This window comes from Epinephelus lanceolatus, chromosome 14, assembly GCF_041903045.1.
Source record: "Epinephelus lanceolatus isolate andai-2023 chromosome 14, ASM4190304v1, whole genome shotgun sequence".
Classification (NCBI taxonomy): domain Eukaryota; kingdom Metazoa; phylum Chordata; class Actinopteri; order Perciformes; family Serranidae; genus Epinephelus; species Epinephelus lanceolatus.
Genome location: NC_135747.1, coordinates 17147849 through 17167580, shown reverse-complemented (window position 1 = coordinate 17167580; position 19732 = coordinate 17147849). Strand labels below are relative to the sequence as shown.

The window sequence follows — 19732 nt, the reverse complement described above, 5'->3', positions numbered from 1 at the left end:
TTTTTTTATACCGTGTTTTTGAGTGTTTTTTGCCGTGTTTTCGTCGTGTTTTCACCATAGTTCGTGTTTTTATAGTTCATAGATAGTTAAAGTCAGTTATAGTTTTGTAAATACTGGAGGAGAAATGTCGAGGAGGTCGAGGAGGGACAGGAGAGTCCCGTTGAGATTTGTGGATGAGGAGGATGGACCAGAGGAGACTGGTGGAGTGTTGTCATCTCATCCACAGTAAGTAATAGGCCTACAGTTTGTATGCACTGGATATGTATTCCCAGCTTTATTACAATAATGTTTTTCAATATCTAGTGTAAATTTTCTTATTGGCTCGTTTTATAATCGAAATCTTTGCCCTCGGAATTGAATCGAATCGTGAGCTGCCCAGAGATTCCCACCCCTATAAGAGACAATGTTTCTTTGAGTTAATGAAACACTACATTTATGTATGGCGCTGGATTCACAGGGAGGTAGTGGGGGTGGATGGCAGACATACAGTGTGCAGGACTGTGACACCAGAATCCTGGGTTCATGTCCAGACGTCTGTCTGTGGTTATGTCTAGGCGACAAAAACATTTTGGTTAAGGTAGGGAAAGATTGCGATTTCATTTAAATGTAACTAAAGAAGATAACGATAACAAAATAATACTGTTGTCACTAGGAATGGATACCTTATTGCAAGATTACCTGTTTTTGAGGAAAACAAATGAAATATATTGGCAGTGAACATTTTGATATGTTCTAGATCAACATTTTTGCCATTTGCCACGTTATTGTCCTAATAGAAAACATACTTCACTCAGCATTATGTTTTTTTAAAATGTATTTTGCTGTTTCAAATTAGACTTCTATAAATGTAATTTCTAGGAGACAGGGCTGATATACAAAGCACCTCTATAATGTCACCCTCTTAAGGTGCATTGAACATGTTTTGCAATGGCTGTTTCAACATCTTATAAAACGTTTCAATCAAGGTTATTTATAAAGTTTGAAAAGGTTTTGACCCAATAGTGTTCTTCATTGCTGGATACATTTCTGCACTGCCTCCTAATGTACATCAGCTGTTCTTTATTTATGGCAAAGTGAAGTGTGAAAATGCTCACTGCAGTGAGTGACATGGCCAATTTTCGGTAATTAGGCCTTTCTCCAGGGATTGTGCTGCTTACCTGCCCACAGTAGTCTAATGGTGTCCATTAACACCATTGGCATTGCCAGTGAGTCCACCAGCCTGGCACTGGCGCTGACATGGCACAGACCCGGCATTGGTGGGCAGAAAAAGACACTGGAATTGATCCAAAACCAGCCAACATGGAGGAAATATTAAACTGAGCCAGCAGAGCAGAGAGGACGAGATTGGAAGAGGAGTAGGGAAGGATCAGCATGAAGCCTTCCCTTGCTGTGTTGGACAGGATAGTCAATCAATAAAATCTTCTGTTACATTTTCATATTAATCAGTGTCTATTTTCTTCAATTTGGCACAGATTGAAATCACACAATAGGATTCATTAAATGCTTTGTGCTGTTTTTTTTGTATCTTTAGTATGTAATACCATCTAATATACAAGATTTAATTTACTTAAAATGTTCAGGCTGTCTGGAATAAACAGAAAGGGAACTGGGCAGGTAGTATAAGCAGTGAGTTCATGGCCAGACAAAGAGGACCATCTAATAAAACTCAAATTTGAAAAAAAAATTCTGGGTAAGGTGTATTCTAAAACTTGACACATTTACAGCCACGAAGTATCATAATAACATTCATAAGAAACTGTCCTCAAAAAATATTGGTATTGATCAAAATGCAGAGAGGTCAAGCTGTAGATACGACTAGTAAACTGTCAAATACTTTTTCAACCCGTCTCCCTCTTCTCTGTTACTCTTGCTGAACAGTATGTCTGTCTTTTTCCCTGTGTCCTCCATTTTACTCTGCAAATCTGATTTTACCATTCCCCAGCTGTCAGTCATGCACAGTATATGGATTTTTACAGATGACATTTCTATAATGCTGCCTTGAAATCTTAGGGAAAATACATATCTCTCTCCCTAAAAATCTCACTTATAGGCTAATCCTGGTTTCAGGAAGCACACATAGCCATTACATATAGAATATATTCTCTGGCACACTAGGAGTTCCCACTCCATTAACATGACCTCAGCAGCTCATTGCTTCTACCTCTCCTTGCATATGTCAATGGATTTTTGGTTGGTGAGGCGAGGAGACCAAAGTGCATAAAGATGTGTGCTTAAGTAGTAAAATAGGGATTTAACATTGAAGTTACTACATTTACACATTAACTCAACACACTTACAGTTAATATATATATATGTTAAGTGTGTGTGTCTGTGTGTGTGTGTGTGTGTGTGTGCGTGTGTGTGTGTCTTGTAGCGATGAACTCGCTGATAATTATCACCCAACTCTGCAGGTCACTTTCACTGATCTCATCAATCTGTTGCCAGCAAAAAGCTCTAATGAACTCATTTTACACTACCTGCTCAGCACCACATAGCAGACAGACACATTTAGCTACTAGCTGGTAAACAAGGTGCAGCGTTCATAAGCTAAATTTCCCTCGGGAGTTGGTGGAGACCAAAACAGAGCTACAAGGAAAGAAAATATTGGACTTACAGTTAGTGGGTGGCCAGAAACATGACCCCAAATCAATGCTAATGTTTGCTTTATATTGACTGTACTAAGGGTTATTTGTTAATGATGCGTTAATAGCTTGTTGCGTCGCACCCAACAGCCAAAAAGTCAATTAATGCTGCTTTAAGGCATTCTTAAAACTGGACACTCTTTATGTTGTTAATAAGCAGCACCCTCCGGTTCTGAAAAATGAAGCCAACATTCAATAGCCAAAAGCTGCATTTCCTCAAATAGCCACATGAGGCTCGCTCCAACAGCAAGCCCATAGACAACTATATCAAAATGGTCAACTGTGCGGGGGTTGAATTTTTCATATAACTCAGCTGTTCAAGGTATATTTAGGCTTAAAGTTATGCATAATTAAGGGTTGGGCCACTTTGAGTGGTAAGCTGTCTGCACAGTCTACGAGTCATATCTGCCCCTTGCTCCTCCGAATTTGGTCTTGCCAATATGGCGAAGGCTAATATGCCGAAGTCCACAAACCACAAAACAATACTGAGTTTGTCAGTAGATCTTTTTCTCTCTGATAGACATGTGATACTTAAATGATGCTTTGACATGCTGAAATTGAATGTATTTACCCAGCTACAGGGATCTTGTTAGCCTTCCAGCCCTTGATGTATATTGTGGTGCCGATTGCGGGCATGGATTTCAGAGTATGATGCTTTGTGCTATGTCTCTGTTTTTTTAAGCATCAGAAATGATTTCATTACAGTTTTACAATGGCTCATGTAAGCATTAGAGATATAGCAGTTGGCATTTAGTCTAGAAGTGTTTCTTTGGCTCTCAGTTCATTTATGAACAGCATGGGTTATTACATTTTTTGACAACTTTAAAGAATATTTTATACGCCATTATGTTCGGAGACATTCTATTTGCAACAGAGCGCCTCACCCACACAGAGACACAAAGTAACTGAATAAAGAAGAATTTTCGTTTTCCTTTCTTTGTCATAGTTTTTGTATACATCAGCATCACAAAAAGGTTTATTACCAAGTAGGTTTTTACTTACATTTGTCTGCTGAAAGACTATTCCGTCGCCGAGAGCATTATTTTGTATTTTTCACCTGTGTTGTATTTTGACTCTGCCAGCAGGGGGATCTCATATCAGAGATGGTTTTATTAACTCTTGGGTGTCACGATACACCCGTTTGGCTTGATCCAAAACAGATGTTACATTGTGTCACTGCGGTGTGTTCTACGACAGCTCTCCGGGAGATGAGTGGAAGTAGAGGAGCATTTAGTTGTGTATGACAGACGAATACATGCACACACGATGAAAACCTCAGTGAGCAGATGCCTGGACAATCTCTGTCAACCACGCTCCATCAGAGGTGTACTGGCTCATAACTGGGGAACAGACAGATTCGAAAAATGTCCCTTCCTCCTTTTCCTTTGCTTGCCTTGATCTTCAGGGTACATTCACAGATATAAATATCACTTTTTGTTGCTTTGACATTGTAATTTGCAAATGATGATACCAAGACATTGAAACTACTATCTTCTTTGATGTACACTCAGTTGTAATAACTAGCTATCCCAGAGCAATGATGTTAATGGAGATTTACTCAGGAAATATTGTCACTGATAGAGATTTGTGTTGGCATAATGAGCCCCCCAAGGACCACTTACAGAGCTCTAAGTGGACATTCATGACTGACTGACACTTAAAACTCAGTCGTTATCTGAGTAGAAGAATACGCTATGATTTGTCAGAAATCAGTGTCAGTATAAAGCATGTGGGCTCCGCAGCTTAACATTTAAGATCTAAGTCAATGGCTGCTCAAGGACAAGTTTAAAGAGCAGATTTTGGGCGACTGATTTTTGATGACTCATAGCATGTGAGAGAAATGATAGGCTTTAAACAAGCCTCTTGAGTCTAGTGTTGTTGTTGTTGCCAGCTAACACACTCTCCCTGAATACCAATTGTTTTCTTATACCTACTTCATAATGCAGTGCAGCCACACATAATTAGGACATAAATGTATTTTCACACATACTCTGCATTTGGCACATTTGACAAGGTGACTGGATGGGCTCCATGTAATATTTATGGATTTTTGAAAATGCAACAGTATCCGTGTCTACTGTCTATTCCCTAATGTTGTCGCAAGTGTTGGTAAAAACATTTTTTTTAATTTAGTGGTGTTATGCTGGCATCACACTGAAGGTAAATTCAGGAAGCCATGTCTGCTTCTTTTCACTGTAAATCACTTGTCGCTGGGAGAGACACTCTCCTCCTGAATTATTAAATCTACTGTCCTTGAGAGCAAGACTAAATATTGTCAAGGATGGCAATATTTTCCAGGGTAAAATTGCTTTGTTTTTTAACACTACCTCGGAGGTAGGAGTCAACTGATAATGATATTATTATGTTGTAGCAAGATTAATATCACTGTGTATTAATCTCTGGGAAATTGCAATACCAAAGCTCTCATTTACATTCATATAAACCACACCAGGATAGTGATTAATGTTTGCCACTATGAAATACATATTCTCATGGCATGAGAAGAATTGAAGAAAGGCATAGGATTTTTTCTGGATTATATCTCTTGAACAGGCTCGGTCATAGGCAGAAGAAGAGCATTTTGTTAGTGAGATTGAGGTAAAGCTGCGGATGGGAGAAAGGGATGGCAGGGGAGGGAATGGACTGTTGACAGCAATCTGACTGCAATCCATCAGTCTCCAAATTGTTTCGCAAGTGGCAAAAATGTTGCTCCTACTGTATACGCCGCCACGCTCATAAATATTCATCTGAGAAACTCATTTCTGCTAATATAAAAAAATGTTTAAATGAACAGGTTTATGACTGATATTTCAATTTCCAGTGTGAAAATAGGACTTTTTGTGTGTTGACAGATTGCTAATGGTTGTATTTTCCTCTTGCCTCTTTTTCCCATTTCAGTTGTGCTGCTGGATACAACGTCTGTGCTCGGAGAGCTTGGATGGAAGACGTATCCTATAAATGGGGTAAGGAGGGCAACTTTTCTCCCAATTATTGCCTTCGCTCTAACTGTCCAGCGTGCCTTGTTCAGAATGCATGACCATTTCTGCATCAATTAGATCAATTACATTGATTTGAACAAGTCAGAATGGGTGGCGGAGGTCTGTTTTATATTCACATCCTTGTTTTTGTTCAGACACCTCTATTCCCATGGGAAATACAGTAACTTGGAGACAGATAATGAGTCAAGGTCCCTAAGGACGCTTTCCTGGTTCTGTTCAATCTTCGCCTACCAATTCCTGTTTCGTCTGTGTCCCTTTAAGGCCACAGAAATATTTTACTGACTCTTAAAATGTTAGCCAAAGGAGAGCATATAGAGTGACCAGTAATCAGTCCAGCCCATGCTCACAAAGCTAACTGCACACTGCAAAAACCTGCATGTCCTGTACTGTATTTTGTATTTTGGCCAGTCAAAAAAGGGGTATTTCCATTTTGTTCTGGCAGTTACGTAAGTGCCTCCAGCTCCTTAAAAGTAGCTTGTCCAGTCAAAAATCAAAAAAAACTTTTGAAATGGCAGCAAGTGCCAAACTGAAGGTATCATAATAATGAAATATAGATGTGCTGACAACAAACTGTGACATCCTCAGATCAAAACCGTCATGTTGCATCAAAACCTCTCCCTCTCTGTGCTGTCAGAGTACCCGTGGGACTGATTGAAAATGTCTTCTTGTTATATACAGTGAACAACAAAGGCAGAATTGGCTGACTTCCACCTCTTTGTTCATCTCCATTGTCTCGATTTTGTCTCCATACTTGTTAACTACGGCACAGCCCATTTCAAGATAGAGACAAATCACAGGATAGAGGCAGAGGCTATCCAACCATTTCCATGTCGCTGAGACTGCGTTCAGTCCTTGTTTGGCCATGTTTGACTCCCCATTTTCCTAGGATATAAGGGTAACCAATCTGTGGTTTATTGTCAGGAAAGTGCCTGGGGCTTCGACCTTCTTTTATGTAGTGTCTTTCAAAATGTCAAGTGCAAAGTGTTTAACTTAATGAGGGTACTGCTTGTGGTTGCAATTTCAATATATGTCATACCTTATCAGTTAATAAAACAGGGCTGAGGTGTAGTCCAAAGCTGATCACTAACTTTATGGCAACATCACACTTCCTGTTATCACCTAAAGCATGATGAGTACTGTGCCAAAATTCTGTACATCCAAAATAGAAAAAGAATCAGTAAAAATCAGATTTTTTTTAACATGGTCAGTACCTTTTTCACTGCAAAATTATTGGACATACTGCTAATATGTTTTTTTTTCTTTTTCATTGCAACATAAACGTACCGAGGCCTTGGGATTCAAAGTGCACAGATGGCAATATAGGTTCGCTGAGAGCTAAACGTTCAAGTAGGGATTGATGTTGGAGTGTGACATTTTACTGTTCTAGATACATAATTACCCTAAAGGAAGCCATCTATGATACCTCATGGTAAAGGTGTAGACTCAAGTCACATGACTTGGACTTGAGTCAGACTTGAGTCACAAATTTTATGACTTTAGACTCAAACTGACAAAATTAAAGAAGGCTTGCAACTCGACTTGGACTTTAACACCAATGACTCATGACTTCACATGGACTTAAGCCTTTTGACTTGAAAATACCGTCCCCCGAGCCCAAAGGTTATAAAGTATGTTATTTAAATAGTGTGCCACAATCAATTAATTTCCTGAATCAACTATAATTAATGCTAATCAGTCCCAGTCAATCCATCCAATCAAATTACAGGTAAGAACCATAGAAAATGGATGATATGTTACTGAGCGCCAGTTTGAAAAAATGATTCTAAAGATAATTTCTTTCATGGACAAAAACGACACGCGGGATAACAAAAGATGAATTGTAGTCTGCAAAACATGGGGATAAAAATTGCAGATGAGAGACACAACTACTTTTTTTGACAAATAACTACAAAATTTAAAAATTTGTTGTGATTTTTGTAGATTTAATATATTACTCTTTTCTTAAAATAGCATTACACTTGGTGAAGAGCACATTATGACTCGAAACTTAAAGGACTTGGGACTTGACTAACCTGTGACTTGCAGAGCAATGACTTGGTCTCATCTCTGTCTCACGGTAATGTGATAACCAACATGCAACAAAGAGAAAGTGCAATGTCTGTAACAATAAACAACAACAAATAAATAAATAATGACGTTTTGATCTGGGGTTGTTAGGGATCAGAAAAACAGAAGCAGCTACTGATGCCTGTTGTGTTCTTGGGTAACTGCAAAGCGGACCGAAGGGTCTAGTAATTGCTCTTCCTCTTGTTGAAGTTGTGTTTAAGTGTTTTAGAGCCCTGGCAGTGACTACAGCTTCATGCCTTTTTTTCCCTTTTGGAGCTATGCAGTGTTTCCTCCATCCTCCACTATCGTTACAACTCCACACTTACTCTCTGTGGGTTTTGACTTTAAATGATCCTCTGCTGGAAGATCCCTAAGGTCCCCCAAGCCCTTCTCTGTCTCTCTATCTCTCCCTGCAAGGCCCTTGGTGGCCCATATCAGGGTTATGGAGGTGATTACATCATGTAGGTCGTGGTGACAGCCGCCCACAGCGTTCAGGAAGAGGAGAGAGGGAGGCTGCTGCCTCCATGATTAAGCTGTCAGCCCTCACCCATCCTCACTCATCCACTATCCCCCGATTTACCATTAATATTTAAGGCATCGAGGTGAGAGGGCCTGAGGGAAGGTGTGAAGATCTGGGAAGGTAAAATAGTTTAAATCCCCCTCACTACCGGGGAGCCAGCAAGAGGAAGTCAATCCCCACCATATTAGACACAGCCTGGTATCAGGCCGATACAGCAGCACACCATGTAGCTGCCTATCACAGTCGCACACTAGTTCTAGTTCCGGATATAAACTGCTGTCAGTCAGTCCTGCCCAATGCACATCTTAAAATAATTTCATATGCAGTAACTGCTCCAACATGATTACCCGATGATGAGTTTGCCAGGAATATAGCTGGTCGTATGATATGAATTTGAAGGTGAAGTGGAAATTGGGTGTATATTTATGGATGAGTTTTTATCAAAAGCCAGTAAACAACTCTTGTAAAGAGAGGAAGGTGAGTGGTTTTGTAGAAGAGGAAGGTTAACCACAAGTACATAGTGGTGGTCTGCTAGCATTACAACAAAGGACACTGTGGCATTCTGCATAATCCTGACAGCAACAGTTTTGAGGTGTCGTTGAGCAATACACAGAAACCTATAGCTTCTTTCTCAGTGTCAGATATTATGGAGAGGAGGATCAGCCAAATAACCAAAATGTGAAATCTATTTGAGTCAAGAGAATGGAAAGTGTTCAGTTGCAAGATCAAGAGAAAAGTCATACACGTTCTACACTAGTGGTTTTCAGAGTCTGACACTATGCACCTCCGGTAAATGGTTACCTTTTTTTTTTTTTTTTTTTTTTTACACAGGGCTCCGCTTTTCTCTGCGGCGCCTTTTGATTTTTTTTTTCTTTCACTTTCCTTCTTTTCACTTTTCTTTCTTGGAAGCCAAATTTCCCTAGTGCAGGGGCACAGTTAACCATTTTGTGCCTTGAAGGGGTGAGAAGGGCCTCAGAGAGCTTACACTATTTTTTGTACAAAGTCCAGTCTTTCAATCAATTTATACATTTAGTTTTAATTTATTTATGACACTTATTATTTAGAAATAAAAAAGAAATTGTAGACAAAACCAAACCCCCATCTACTGAGCCCCTGGGTAATCAGTCAGTCCCACTCTCCCCCCATCTACAACACCACTGGTTTTGAGGGATAAACAGTAATTCTAACAATGCAGTGGAGTCAGTAAGTTAGCTGTGGGCTATAACTTAAAAATATGGTGTGTCTCAAATCACGTACTTCCGTTAGTATACTTCTATGTAGTATACTGTGTGCACTATGTACTCATTGGCATAGTGCACAAATTGGACAGGGTAGTGTTGTCTCAAACCAAACACGGCCGTTGTGCACTCATCAGAAATGACGACTGCAAATTAGCTAGTTAGTAAACTAGCATTAGCATTTGCGTTATTGTTTGTGGTACCAAATCATTACAGACTGCTAAATTAACCCAATAAACATACTGCTGGCTTATACCCGACAACAGTATAGTGGTGCTTAGTACAAAAACACGTGAATTTGTACAATGCAGCAACGTTCATGGTCGCAGTCCTCGGCTGCCATTTCCAGTTTGAAAAGTGGCCCCTCCCCCTCCGCTACGTAGCCAAGATGGCGACCATTGACTGCCGGAAGTGTCCATAGTTTGACACTCAACTTTCTGACTGTTTTGAGTGCACCATCCGGGTACTCATAGTGCACTGCATTTTTTCATACTTATCAGTGTGAACGCACTTATGCACTCAAAATAATAAATGTAAGTACAGAAGTACACGATTTGAGACACAGCAATAGTTTTAGCCTATATTTGTTTACATGTTGGCAACTTAACACCATTAACAGTATGCGGAATTAGCTATTAACATTTTCTGTTTGCATTGTACCCATAAATATGCAAACAACTATCACTGAATTGATTAATTACTGAAAAAAAATTAATATGATGATTCTCAGGCAAGTTCTGTAGTTATAAGGAATGCAGAGGATGCAGATTTATGGACATTTATTTGAGATGCACAACTTTTTGTTTTTGTATGAAATACCCAACTTACATTCCTACAACAGCCAAGTTTGAAGCACAATAGAATATTTATTGGGAGTGGGTTACTACATTAAAGTTAATTGTGAGTACAATTACAGAAATCTGCTGCCAACTAGGCCCAATGCTGCAATATTACATTTCCCTAAAAACTAACTAAAATGTAAAACCATTGAAAATCATTTCATTTCTGCATCAGAAAACTCAAAAAATGCTTGTTTTCTGTGTTAGGGCTTAACCGGGTTAAAACTTCCTACAGTATAAGCAAATTTGTGTATTTGACACATGTAGAATATGCAACGTCTTTGCTTCTCTTTGCCTCTTCGTGCTCATCTTTGCATTTGAGAGAAACTGTTGATTTGATAAAAGGTTTAGTAATATTGAGCTGTTGGTCTGGGTAGTGTAATAGTTCATTACCAGTGCTGGATTGTGAATTCCTCGCTATGTGCACACTTATGTATAATTATCACGGTTGCCTGGGAATAGTTTTCATTAAAGTGGAAATTACAGGGAAAGACTGAGACGCTTCAATCAATTAATTAATTGTGCTTGGTCCCCCCCATTACTGGAATGCATTCCCTGTAGGTCCACTTCCCAGGCATCTTCAGCACACTGGAAAGCTGCAAACAGATGTTTACACACTGTAAACACGATCATACGTCTTGGTCATGCCCAGCCTTCAGTGCAAGGTGCCTTTTGATTATTTTATACCTGCTCTGCTTGGAAGGTAAATAGACCTGTTTCAATAGGCCCACAAGGGAAAACCATGCCAGGAGGACTGTTGTTATGTTTGTTAATGACTTTACTGAATGTGGGAATATCCGCAGAGTTAGAAAACACATTCACCCTCAAAGGTTTTACTCATTAGATTTCTGCATATTGAACAGCAACTGATCTATACCATGTCTTTCAAGGACTTTGACTCTGCAAACTTTTTCCTCAAGCAGAAGTTAATAATTGTGTGTGCTTGAGAACGCCAACGGCAAGCTGATACTTCAGTGGAAAAGATGTTGAGAGGTTGTTTTTGTGAGACAAAGATGTGTGTCTCTATTCTCAGCCTTTCTCTCCATGTTCTGAAATGCTGAATAGTGATGAAGAACAGGGCGTCGGAGGGGTGAATGAGAGAGAGACAGCAGAGAGGAGAAGGAAAAGAGGGTTGATTTGGCGTCTGCATGCAGCCACAATAAGCTCCACTCAGAATGGGCAGACACACTGCTGAAATATGCATGAGTCATTTCCCAGTGGTGGGTATGGGGGGAGAAAGCGAAGCAAGACAGAGGAGCAGTTTATTTATTAAATTACATGAAACAGCTTTAAGGGATTAAGAATGCCTAATGTTGCCTTTTGTTTTCACTCATTGACATCATAATGCAAACTGAGCATAGGCAGGTTGGACGACAAAGAGCGATGGTTGTCCATCATAAAGGGAGGGAATAATCCTATTTTTATCTATTGTCAGAGATCCCAAGCAGCCAATAAGTCAGATCTACCGGGGGCGTATAAACACAGTGTTATGTAAGCGGGGAGCACAACGCTGGCACACTGGTTTACTGCTGCCAGAACACTGCTCAGTCAAATATTAGGCTGTGCAACCTCGGTACCTCACAAGTGCTCTGCTCAGAGCAAGATATTTGTTACAGTGTGTGTGTGTGTGTGTGTGTGTGTGTGTGTGTGTGTGGGCATGCATATGTGTTTTTAAAGAGGTGACAGAGTGCAGATTATATTTCAGCTACCTGTAACATGGAAATGATAGAGGTTTTTGAATGAAACTGAGGTTGAAAACAACCTTTCAAAGAAAATCTTTTGTAGAACAAGTCTGATGCAACAGTAGGGTTGGATGCCTTTAACATTTTAACTGATACCAGTGCTGGTTCCAGTACTTTGAATGTGGTACTGGAACCCATGATCCCTTTTTTCAATATTTTACTTTCTCTGTATTAACAAAAATTAAATTTTTGAAAACGCTGCAGGGAGACGTACCTCTGTCTCCATCTGTCCTTCAGCTTGTGTGTATATTTGTGTGTGTGTGTGTGTGTGCATGTGTAATAGTGATTCTAGGCTATTACAAAAATAATACAGCACAGAAAATAGGCTAGCACATCTGGCATTCTCACCCAGATGCACTCAGAAGTACTGAAATTTGACAGCGATGAATTGGTGCTCAGTAGTACTGACGTTATTTGGTCGGTACCCTTAAAAGTATTGAGTGCAGTACCCTATGCAACAACACTTTTAGTCTTGTGTATTCCAAATAGGTCATTTTAAGTGCATTTAAATACATTTAGGTACTAATGACGTACCCCTTTGCTAAAATTGCATGAAGTTTCAATATGTTCTTGTTCCAATCTGGTTGCCATAAAGCCCCCAAATCCAGGACAGGCATCTACACAGAGATTTAAAACCTCTAATTAATTGCAATTGTGTCCATTAATACACAATAAGAAGTGATTTATTTCATAAAAAAAAACAAAAAAAACCCCATTCATTGTCTTTTCCTAATTAACAAAATGACTCAGCCTTGTTGTATAATAACATATCAATTATTAGAATCCTACTTGGAGCGGTTAGTGTTGTGTTACCAGTGCTGTTTGCCAATGTTCCTAATAGTGCAATTTTGGAGGAATCATTTAAAAAATTTTCATATATTCCTCTGTGACATCGCGCTCCACTGTTTTCCAAAAACTACATCATTTACTCCCTGTTGTTTAAATGGGACGCTGTAGCAGCAGAAATAAATGGACTTGGGATTGACAGGCTGGGGATGCAAAGTATCATATTCACACAGTTTTGGATGCCAAATCGTTTATGATTTTTCCTGCTGTAGCTTTGACTTTTATCATGCAGCCTCCCACTGTATTATTGTGTGATGATGCGCCATGATAATACCCAGCTTTCTTTATCATTCTCCCAATACAGCAAGAGTAAGCTCAGGCAACCGCTAGTTGACATAAATTCCTCTGAACAAATCGGTCTGTCAGTTTTGGGGAAAGTTTTCAGAGGATTGCCGTCAGATTCAGGCTTTGAGTTTGGGGGCATTGAGGGGGTTTTGGCAGGAAGAGACGGGGCTGGAGAGAGAGAGAGAGAGAGAGAGAGAAGGAGACACAGAGGAAGATAGGAGGCCATGTCGGGAAGTGATTGGATATAACTCGAAAGTAAATGAGATGACTGACACACCAAACACACATTCAAGTGCTTACACACTCGTGAAGGCATTTGCACGCCCTCTCAAGCCTCTTTACTTTCCCCCAATGCTAATCCTTAATCTTTTTATTGCAATATTTAACCACAGTAATTGATTGTAACTATGCGACCTGAGGCTTATCTCAAAGCACTTCCTCCATCCCTAATACTATTAGCCTTGAGAGTGAGCTCCGAACAACAGAGAGGAGGAGAGAGAGGGAAATCTGTATGTCAGTGTCCTTCATAGCTCAGATAAACTTCTCTAAGGCGTGCTGCTGAGAGATGGCCGGCAGCGCTGCAAGAAAGAAAGAAAAAAGAGGGGGAATAATCCAGAATCACTCCACTTCTCCCCATGGAGGCTCTAATATAAAAAAGGTATGATGATTTAGCACACCAGTGTTCGTCTCGGGGACCTCTGCCATAACCGGGCTTAAGCAGTGCCGGGGGATTCCTTAATTGGCTTGTTTCTTGTCAGGGACACAGCGAGGCCAATATCTAATGCGCTCCCACTCGGCATCTCGCTGACAGGAGACTGTCTTGGAACATACTCTGACAGCTTTTTGGGCTTACCCTCACCGTGTGAGGAATACAGTGAGGCTGACTTAGAGAAAGAGTACGAAAGCAGGGGGGGATCGAGGCAGTGGATAGATGCAAATGGAAAGAAGAGGAGAAAGTAGAGGGAGGGAAGAGTGAGGAGGTTATTAGCGCCTTGCTGAATGCAGGAGCTGAATACATGAATACGGGAAGTAGCAGAGAAAATAGAATATGTGGCCGCTGTAAGACAGGCAGAGTTTAGACAGGCAGACTTGTGTTTCTGTTGAAGAGTGAAAAGCTCTGGAAATCTTAATAGAACATTATGTTTCAGAAACCAACAGGTCAATAGTTCAGTCTAAATAAAGAATTATTTAAAGATAAGATTTCTAGACAAACAGTACATCCATATTAACACATCTACAGTGGTCCAGTACAGAATATTATATATTAATACGATTTGAAAACTGCAGTTTGAGACAGATAGTTTCTGAAGTAGGTCTGCAAACATTTTTACAAAGTGGAATGCCAAACTTTACAACATTGCCCCCTAGCATTTCCAAGTGGTGTTGCTGTTGGTGTCACGTCGCAAAGACAACTGGATTGCTTTGCGTTTTCCTCAGACCCTAGCAATTGGGCCATCTTTCTTTTGCCTAGAGTTTCCATTGTTACTGTAGTTGTTCTACCATCTCACAACAGATAGCTACCATGGTAAAGAAGACGCTATACTCTTTCCCTTTTGTTTGTGTAATGGCTGATGCACTTCCTTTGTGCCATAAATGACGCCTAAATCACACATAAATTAGGTTAGGAGATTATACCTGTGACAGACAGAACTGCAAAGTGAAAGGGGGCTTATATGGAGCCAATCTAAACTCCAATGGTGCCATTATTCTGTAGCCATTAAATTGTGCAATCAACATTTATTTTGTAGTGATGAGTTAAAGTAAATTAAGTATGTTGCCACTTTAACACAATTCTAATACTAATAATGAAATCAAATAAAATTAAAATAAGTAAAATAATCATTTATCATGTCTAATCTGACTGTGAAACAATCCTAACTGTAGAGAGGAATGGGGAACAAAATCTACAGTCCACAGTCTGAGTAAAAGAAACATTCAGAAGCTAATGTGAGGCTTCACTTAGCCAAATGAATTGGGTATTTTCATTGCGGTAGTCATTAATTTTCATTCTTTCATTTTCCTTAACTGCTTGTCCTGTTGGGGGTCGTGGGGGGGCTGGAGCCTATCCTAGGTGACATTGGGTGAGAGACAGGGTACACCCTGGACAGGGCTGACACATAGAGACAGACAACCATTCCCACTCACACCTATGGGTAATTTAGAGTCACAAATTAACCTACAGTAACCTGTGTGTCTTCGGAGGAAGCTGGAGTACCTGGAAAAAACCCACGCTGAACATGTAAACTCCGCACAGAAGGGCTTCCCCACCCTGGGTTCAATGCGCAATGCTTACTACTGCACCACCATGCCATGCTCTGGTAAAAAAAAAAAACAAAAAGGCAATGCAACTAGCATAAGTATTTCTCCGTTGAGGCTCATTGTTGTCCTGGAAACACAGAGTGGGATTCTTGTACTAAAAAGTCTGTAGCTTTTGTCTTATGTTCATTTCAGCCGAACTTTAGAATACATTTTGAACTAGAAGATTGACGTCAGGCAGTCGCCAGAGTCCACTGCGGCCAGTGCACAGTTTCAGTAGACGTACCCCAGCACATTTCATAAGTGTCCAAAAATATGCCTGTCCTCTAATTTTAGCTACTTAGCCTACTTACATAGTTTTGCACAAATAGCAAGGAAAAATGACCAAATCAAGTCATGCAAAACGCTCCATTTTTGATACACCACAAAGGCCAAAATGTGCCCTGAAACAGACTTGGTAAGGCTTGTGTTTTTTTTAGCTGAATGTTTTTTTTTCTTGTGAACTTGCAGCCCCTGCGGGCCGGTTAAGAGGAGTGAAGATTTAGCAGTCAATGACAGTATAAAACAATCAATAAAACAGGTTTTTCAGCAATTGTGAATCAACACAACCACGAAAGGTTCTTGAGCATACAGGCATACATGCACACACAAAATATTTGACAGATTGGTCCATTGGTGTTTGACATTAGCACAATTGCATCTAATTGACATTATTGCCCTAACTAACCCAAAGGCCAAAATGAGACTCGGCTAATGTCGTCAGGATGCTCTTTGCAAGCTGGTGTCAGCAAATGGTAGTTAGAGAGAGAGGCACCACTGTAAAACTATTCTTTGATTGTGTTTTTTAAACTTTTCTGCAAGACCAAGAGTTGTGGTCTTATCTGGTGAAGTGATCAGCTGATCGTGGTACTGCATTTGCTTACTTGGAATTTCGAAGTTAAGCTTTTGTACGCATTGTATCATCATTTTAAGCTTATGTACTTTATAGATCTGAATCAGGGCCTGCAGTGTTCCGAGCTAGCAGCTTATGAAGATGAGATGTGATCAGAGGAGCACGTATTTATTCTTTACTGTGAAGTACAAGTCCAGTGTTGAGGCTGTTTAGCCCTGAGGAAAGATAAATCCCCAAGTGTCAAGTGTAATTTTAATGATGGAGTAGGGATAGAAATCCCTTCCTCTATCTTTTCTCTAATCGTCTTTGTCCGTCTACCCTTTCTACTCCTCCTGTTGTCCTCTCTTCTCTGTGTCTCCCAATTCCCTCTACCCTCCCATGGTTTGACCACCCTTATCCCTTCCCATCCTCTCCTCATCCTACCGTTGCTGCATATTGACGTCAGTGCACTGGAAGGGAACAAAACTAGGTGTGTGTTTGCTTTAAGATGAGCCGACAAATGCTGGCAGAAAACTCCTGCTCTAAATGCATAGCCAAACGGATACAGACAGTGAGAAGGATAGAGAGGGGGAAAGAGACAACGACAGCAGGACAGGGAGAGGTTAAAGCCTGGAAACCATTCATTTTTTATAGGTAGTTAGACAAGCAGTTACACAATTATACCAGTATTCAAGCAGTCAATCATGCGTTAGTACGGACAGGGAGATAATCAAAAGTTATATATTCAGACAGTAGGGCAGCCATTAAGACAGATAGTCATCGTCAGTCATATACATCCACACAATAGAAAATGGCTCTTCAGGGCTTTCTTTTTTATATCTTAGCAAAGTGTATATAGTATCGTAAAGGAAAAGTTCACCCCAAAACCATATTTTTGCTGTAGTGCTGTTTATCAGTTTAGATTGTTTTGGAGTGAGCTGCCAAGTGTTGGAGATATCAGCCATAGATGTGTCTGCCCTCTCTCTTATAAAGGAACTAGAAGGCAATCGGCTTGTGGTGCTCAATGCATCAAAAAAAAAAAAAAAACCTTTCAAAAGGCTCAACAATAATGTTTCTTTCCTCAAGATAATCCACAGACCTTGTTGTGAGCATCTTCATGTAGGTACTAGTTTCTTCATACTGATCAATGCGCAGTAAGAATCCTGCATCTACTATTGGACAAGAGACTAGTGTTCATGACAGCAAGAGATGTAAACATTACCATTGTCCTCGGCTAAGCTGTAACGTAAGCTATCTCAGTAAAACTCTACAAACTCTATTATCTCTGGTTGGGTGGATTGTGGAAGACCACTACAGTGATATTGTTGGTGGGTGTAGTTTGGTAGAAAGAAAATTCACAACAAGGTCTGTGGATTATCTTGAGTAACCGGGTCATGATTTCTGCTAAAGAGACAATCAGTAAGTTTACATGCAGCTTGAGAAAATCGAATTATTGGCTTAGTCCGACTGATACCGGACTTTTAAATGTGTGTAAACAGCTTAGTCCGACTGAAATTGGACTATCCGCAGCACACCTAGATAATTTGACTGAAAATCGAACTATTGCTGCATGTATCCACTTAGTCTGACTGGGGTCGGACTCGGCGTTCTGCACATGCACCACTTTTTCTTTTGCGGGCTTTCACCCGGAAGAAGAAGGATATGACGTAGCAGCAGTTCAGTAACTCCTGGAAAAACAAACAAACAAACACCATGGCGACCGAGAAGCAGAAGACTCACTTCTGGACGGACGAGCAAACTACATTCATGCTCCACCATCTTCATTCGTCGTTAGCCTCCTCTTCGGGTCAACCGGAACTAGTTCAATACGCACTATATTAAAAAGGACACAGCGGCGCCTATGGAGGCGGAGTCAGACGTACTTGGTCAGAAATTCGATTTTCTCTTCTGCATGTATACTCAAACAAGACAAGAAGTCTGACATGACGGATTAGCCAAGCTATGAGCTTAGCTTGACTACTGCGTGCATGTAAACGTAGTTATATTATATTCAGGAGAGGGCAGACATCTCCACAGCCTGCAGCTCACACCAAAACAATCTAGATTGATAACTATTACGTAAGTTTAATTTTGGGGTGAACTGCCTCTGCAAAGGTAATGCCAAAATATTGCTGTATGGAAATGTAAAAATGGGAACCCCTGAATAAACTTCTGACTTGTTAATAATGATCTCTTAGTGTTATCTAATTTTTACTTAACAGTGGTAGTGGATCTGATAAACTGTGTATCTTTATTAATAGTACTGTGGAGAGCAGGGAACCTGATTTGGTAAAACCTACTGTAGAGTAGAGTAAAACTAAGAGGCTGTTTCTGGTGCTGTTACTGCAGTCAGTCAGCCAGGGTTGTGCTCTGCTCCTCTAGGAATTGACTAAGAACACTGTAATAATGGGACAGTGTGCTGATACACACACACACACACACACACACACACAGAAACATACAAACTGATTTTTGCACATTGATATTTCTCTTTCTTTCTCACTCTGCACATTCAGGTGCACAGAGAGGTTTCTTTCTCCAACATCTCTAGTTCCTTTCTGTCTCTATCTCTCTATTTATGCACACACACACACACACACACAGACACACACACACACACAGGCACACGTGCACACATACACTCACAGACAGTCACAAAGACATGCTATTGCACACATTCTCATGCGCACATGCACTCCACAAGAACAGTGAGGTGGCCCAGTTGGAGGAAACCTGCCCAAGGTCACGGTGCTTTATCTCTACTAGGCTGTTTACTCCTGTCTGTTTCACTTGACTTGCATCAGAAAAATGTATTATGGTGACAGTGACGCATGTCTACTGTATTCCCAAACCTGAACCTCAACTCTGCACTTTACTGACAATGGATTTACTGCAGTGCCAGCAGGCTGATCACAGCCCCAAAAAAGACATTACACCTCGGTCACACCAGACAAACGCTTGGCTAACCTAGGTAAGAAACATGGAAGTATTCGTGGAATCACTCGTAATATCGGTCAGAATTGCTTTCAGAAAATATATATTGCTGGTGGGAGGTTTGACTAGGAATTTAAGCACATTTGTTAATGTTTATAGATGCTACATTGTGGCAACAATGGTGGTCACACATGATTCTGTGGTTAATTCTGTTGATGTAGATTTAAAGCGTCCTGTTATTTCTACCTTGTATTAAAGCTTTTTATTAGTCTTTTATGTCAAAATATTTTAATGCCTTTAAGCCCTGGCAAGCTCCATGTACATAATCCTGCTAAATAACACGCTGCCTTTATAATATCTCTGACATTTGAGATGTCTGAGCGGAGAAATCATTTCAGTGTGGTGTGGGAAGACTTAGTAATCATTAATATTCAAAGTGCCAGAAATCTGTACTGGAACTCGCCTTGCGTCCCTTGAAAATGTTCTGAATTTC

The 19732-nt window shown here is 40.2% G+C and overlaps 1 protein-coding gene across 1 annotated transcript in view; it reads left to right on the top strand.

Annotated features, from left to right (window-relative positions):
* Positions 1-19732, top strand: part of LOC117251413 (ephrin type-A receptor 6-like) — a 232696-nt gene that overhangs the window by 9139 nt on the left and 203825 nt on the right. The window contains exon 2 of the mRNA XM_033617680.2: positions 5541-5605. Within this exon, the coding sequence (XP_033473571.1) occupies positions 5541-5605 (65 nt within the window). The remainder of the gene's footprint in view (positions 1-5540; positions 5606-19732) is intronic.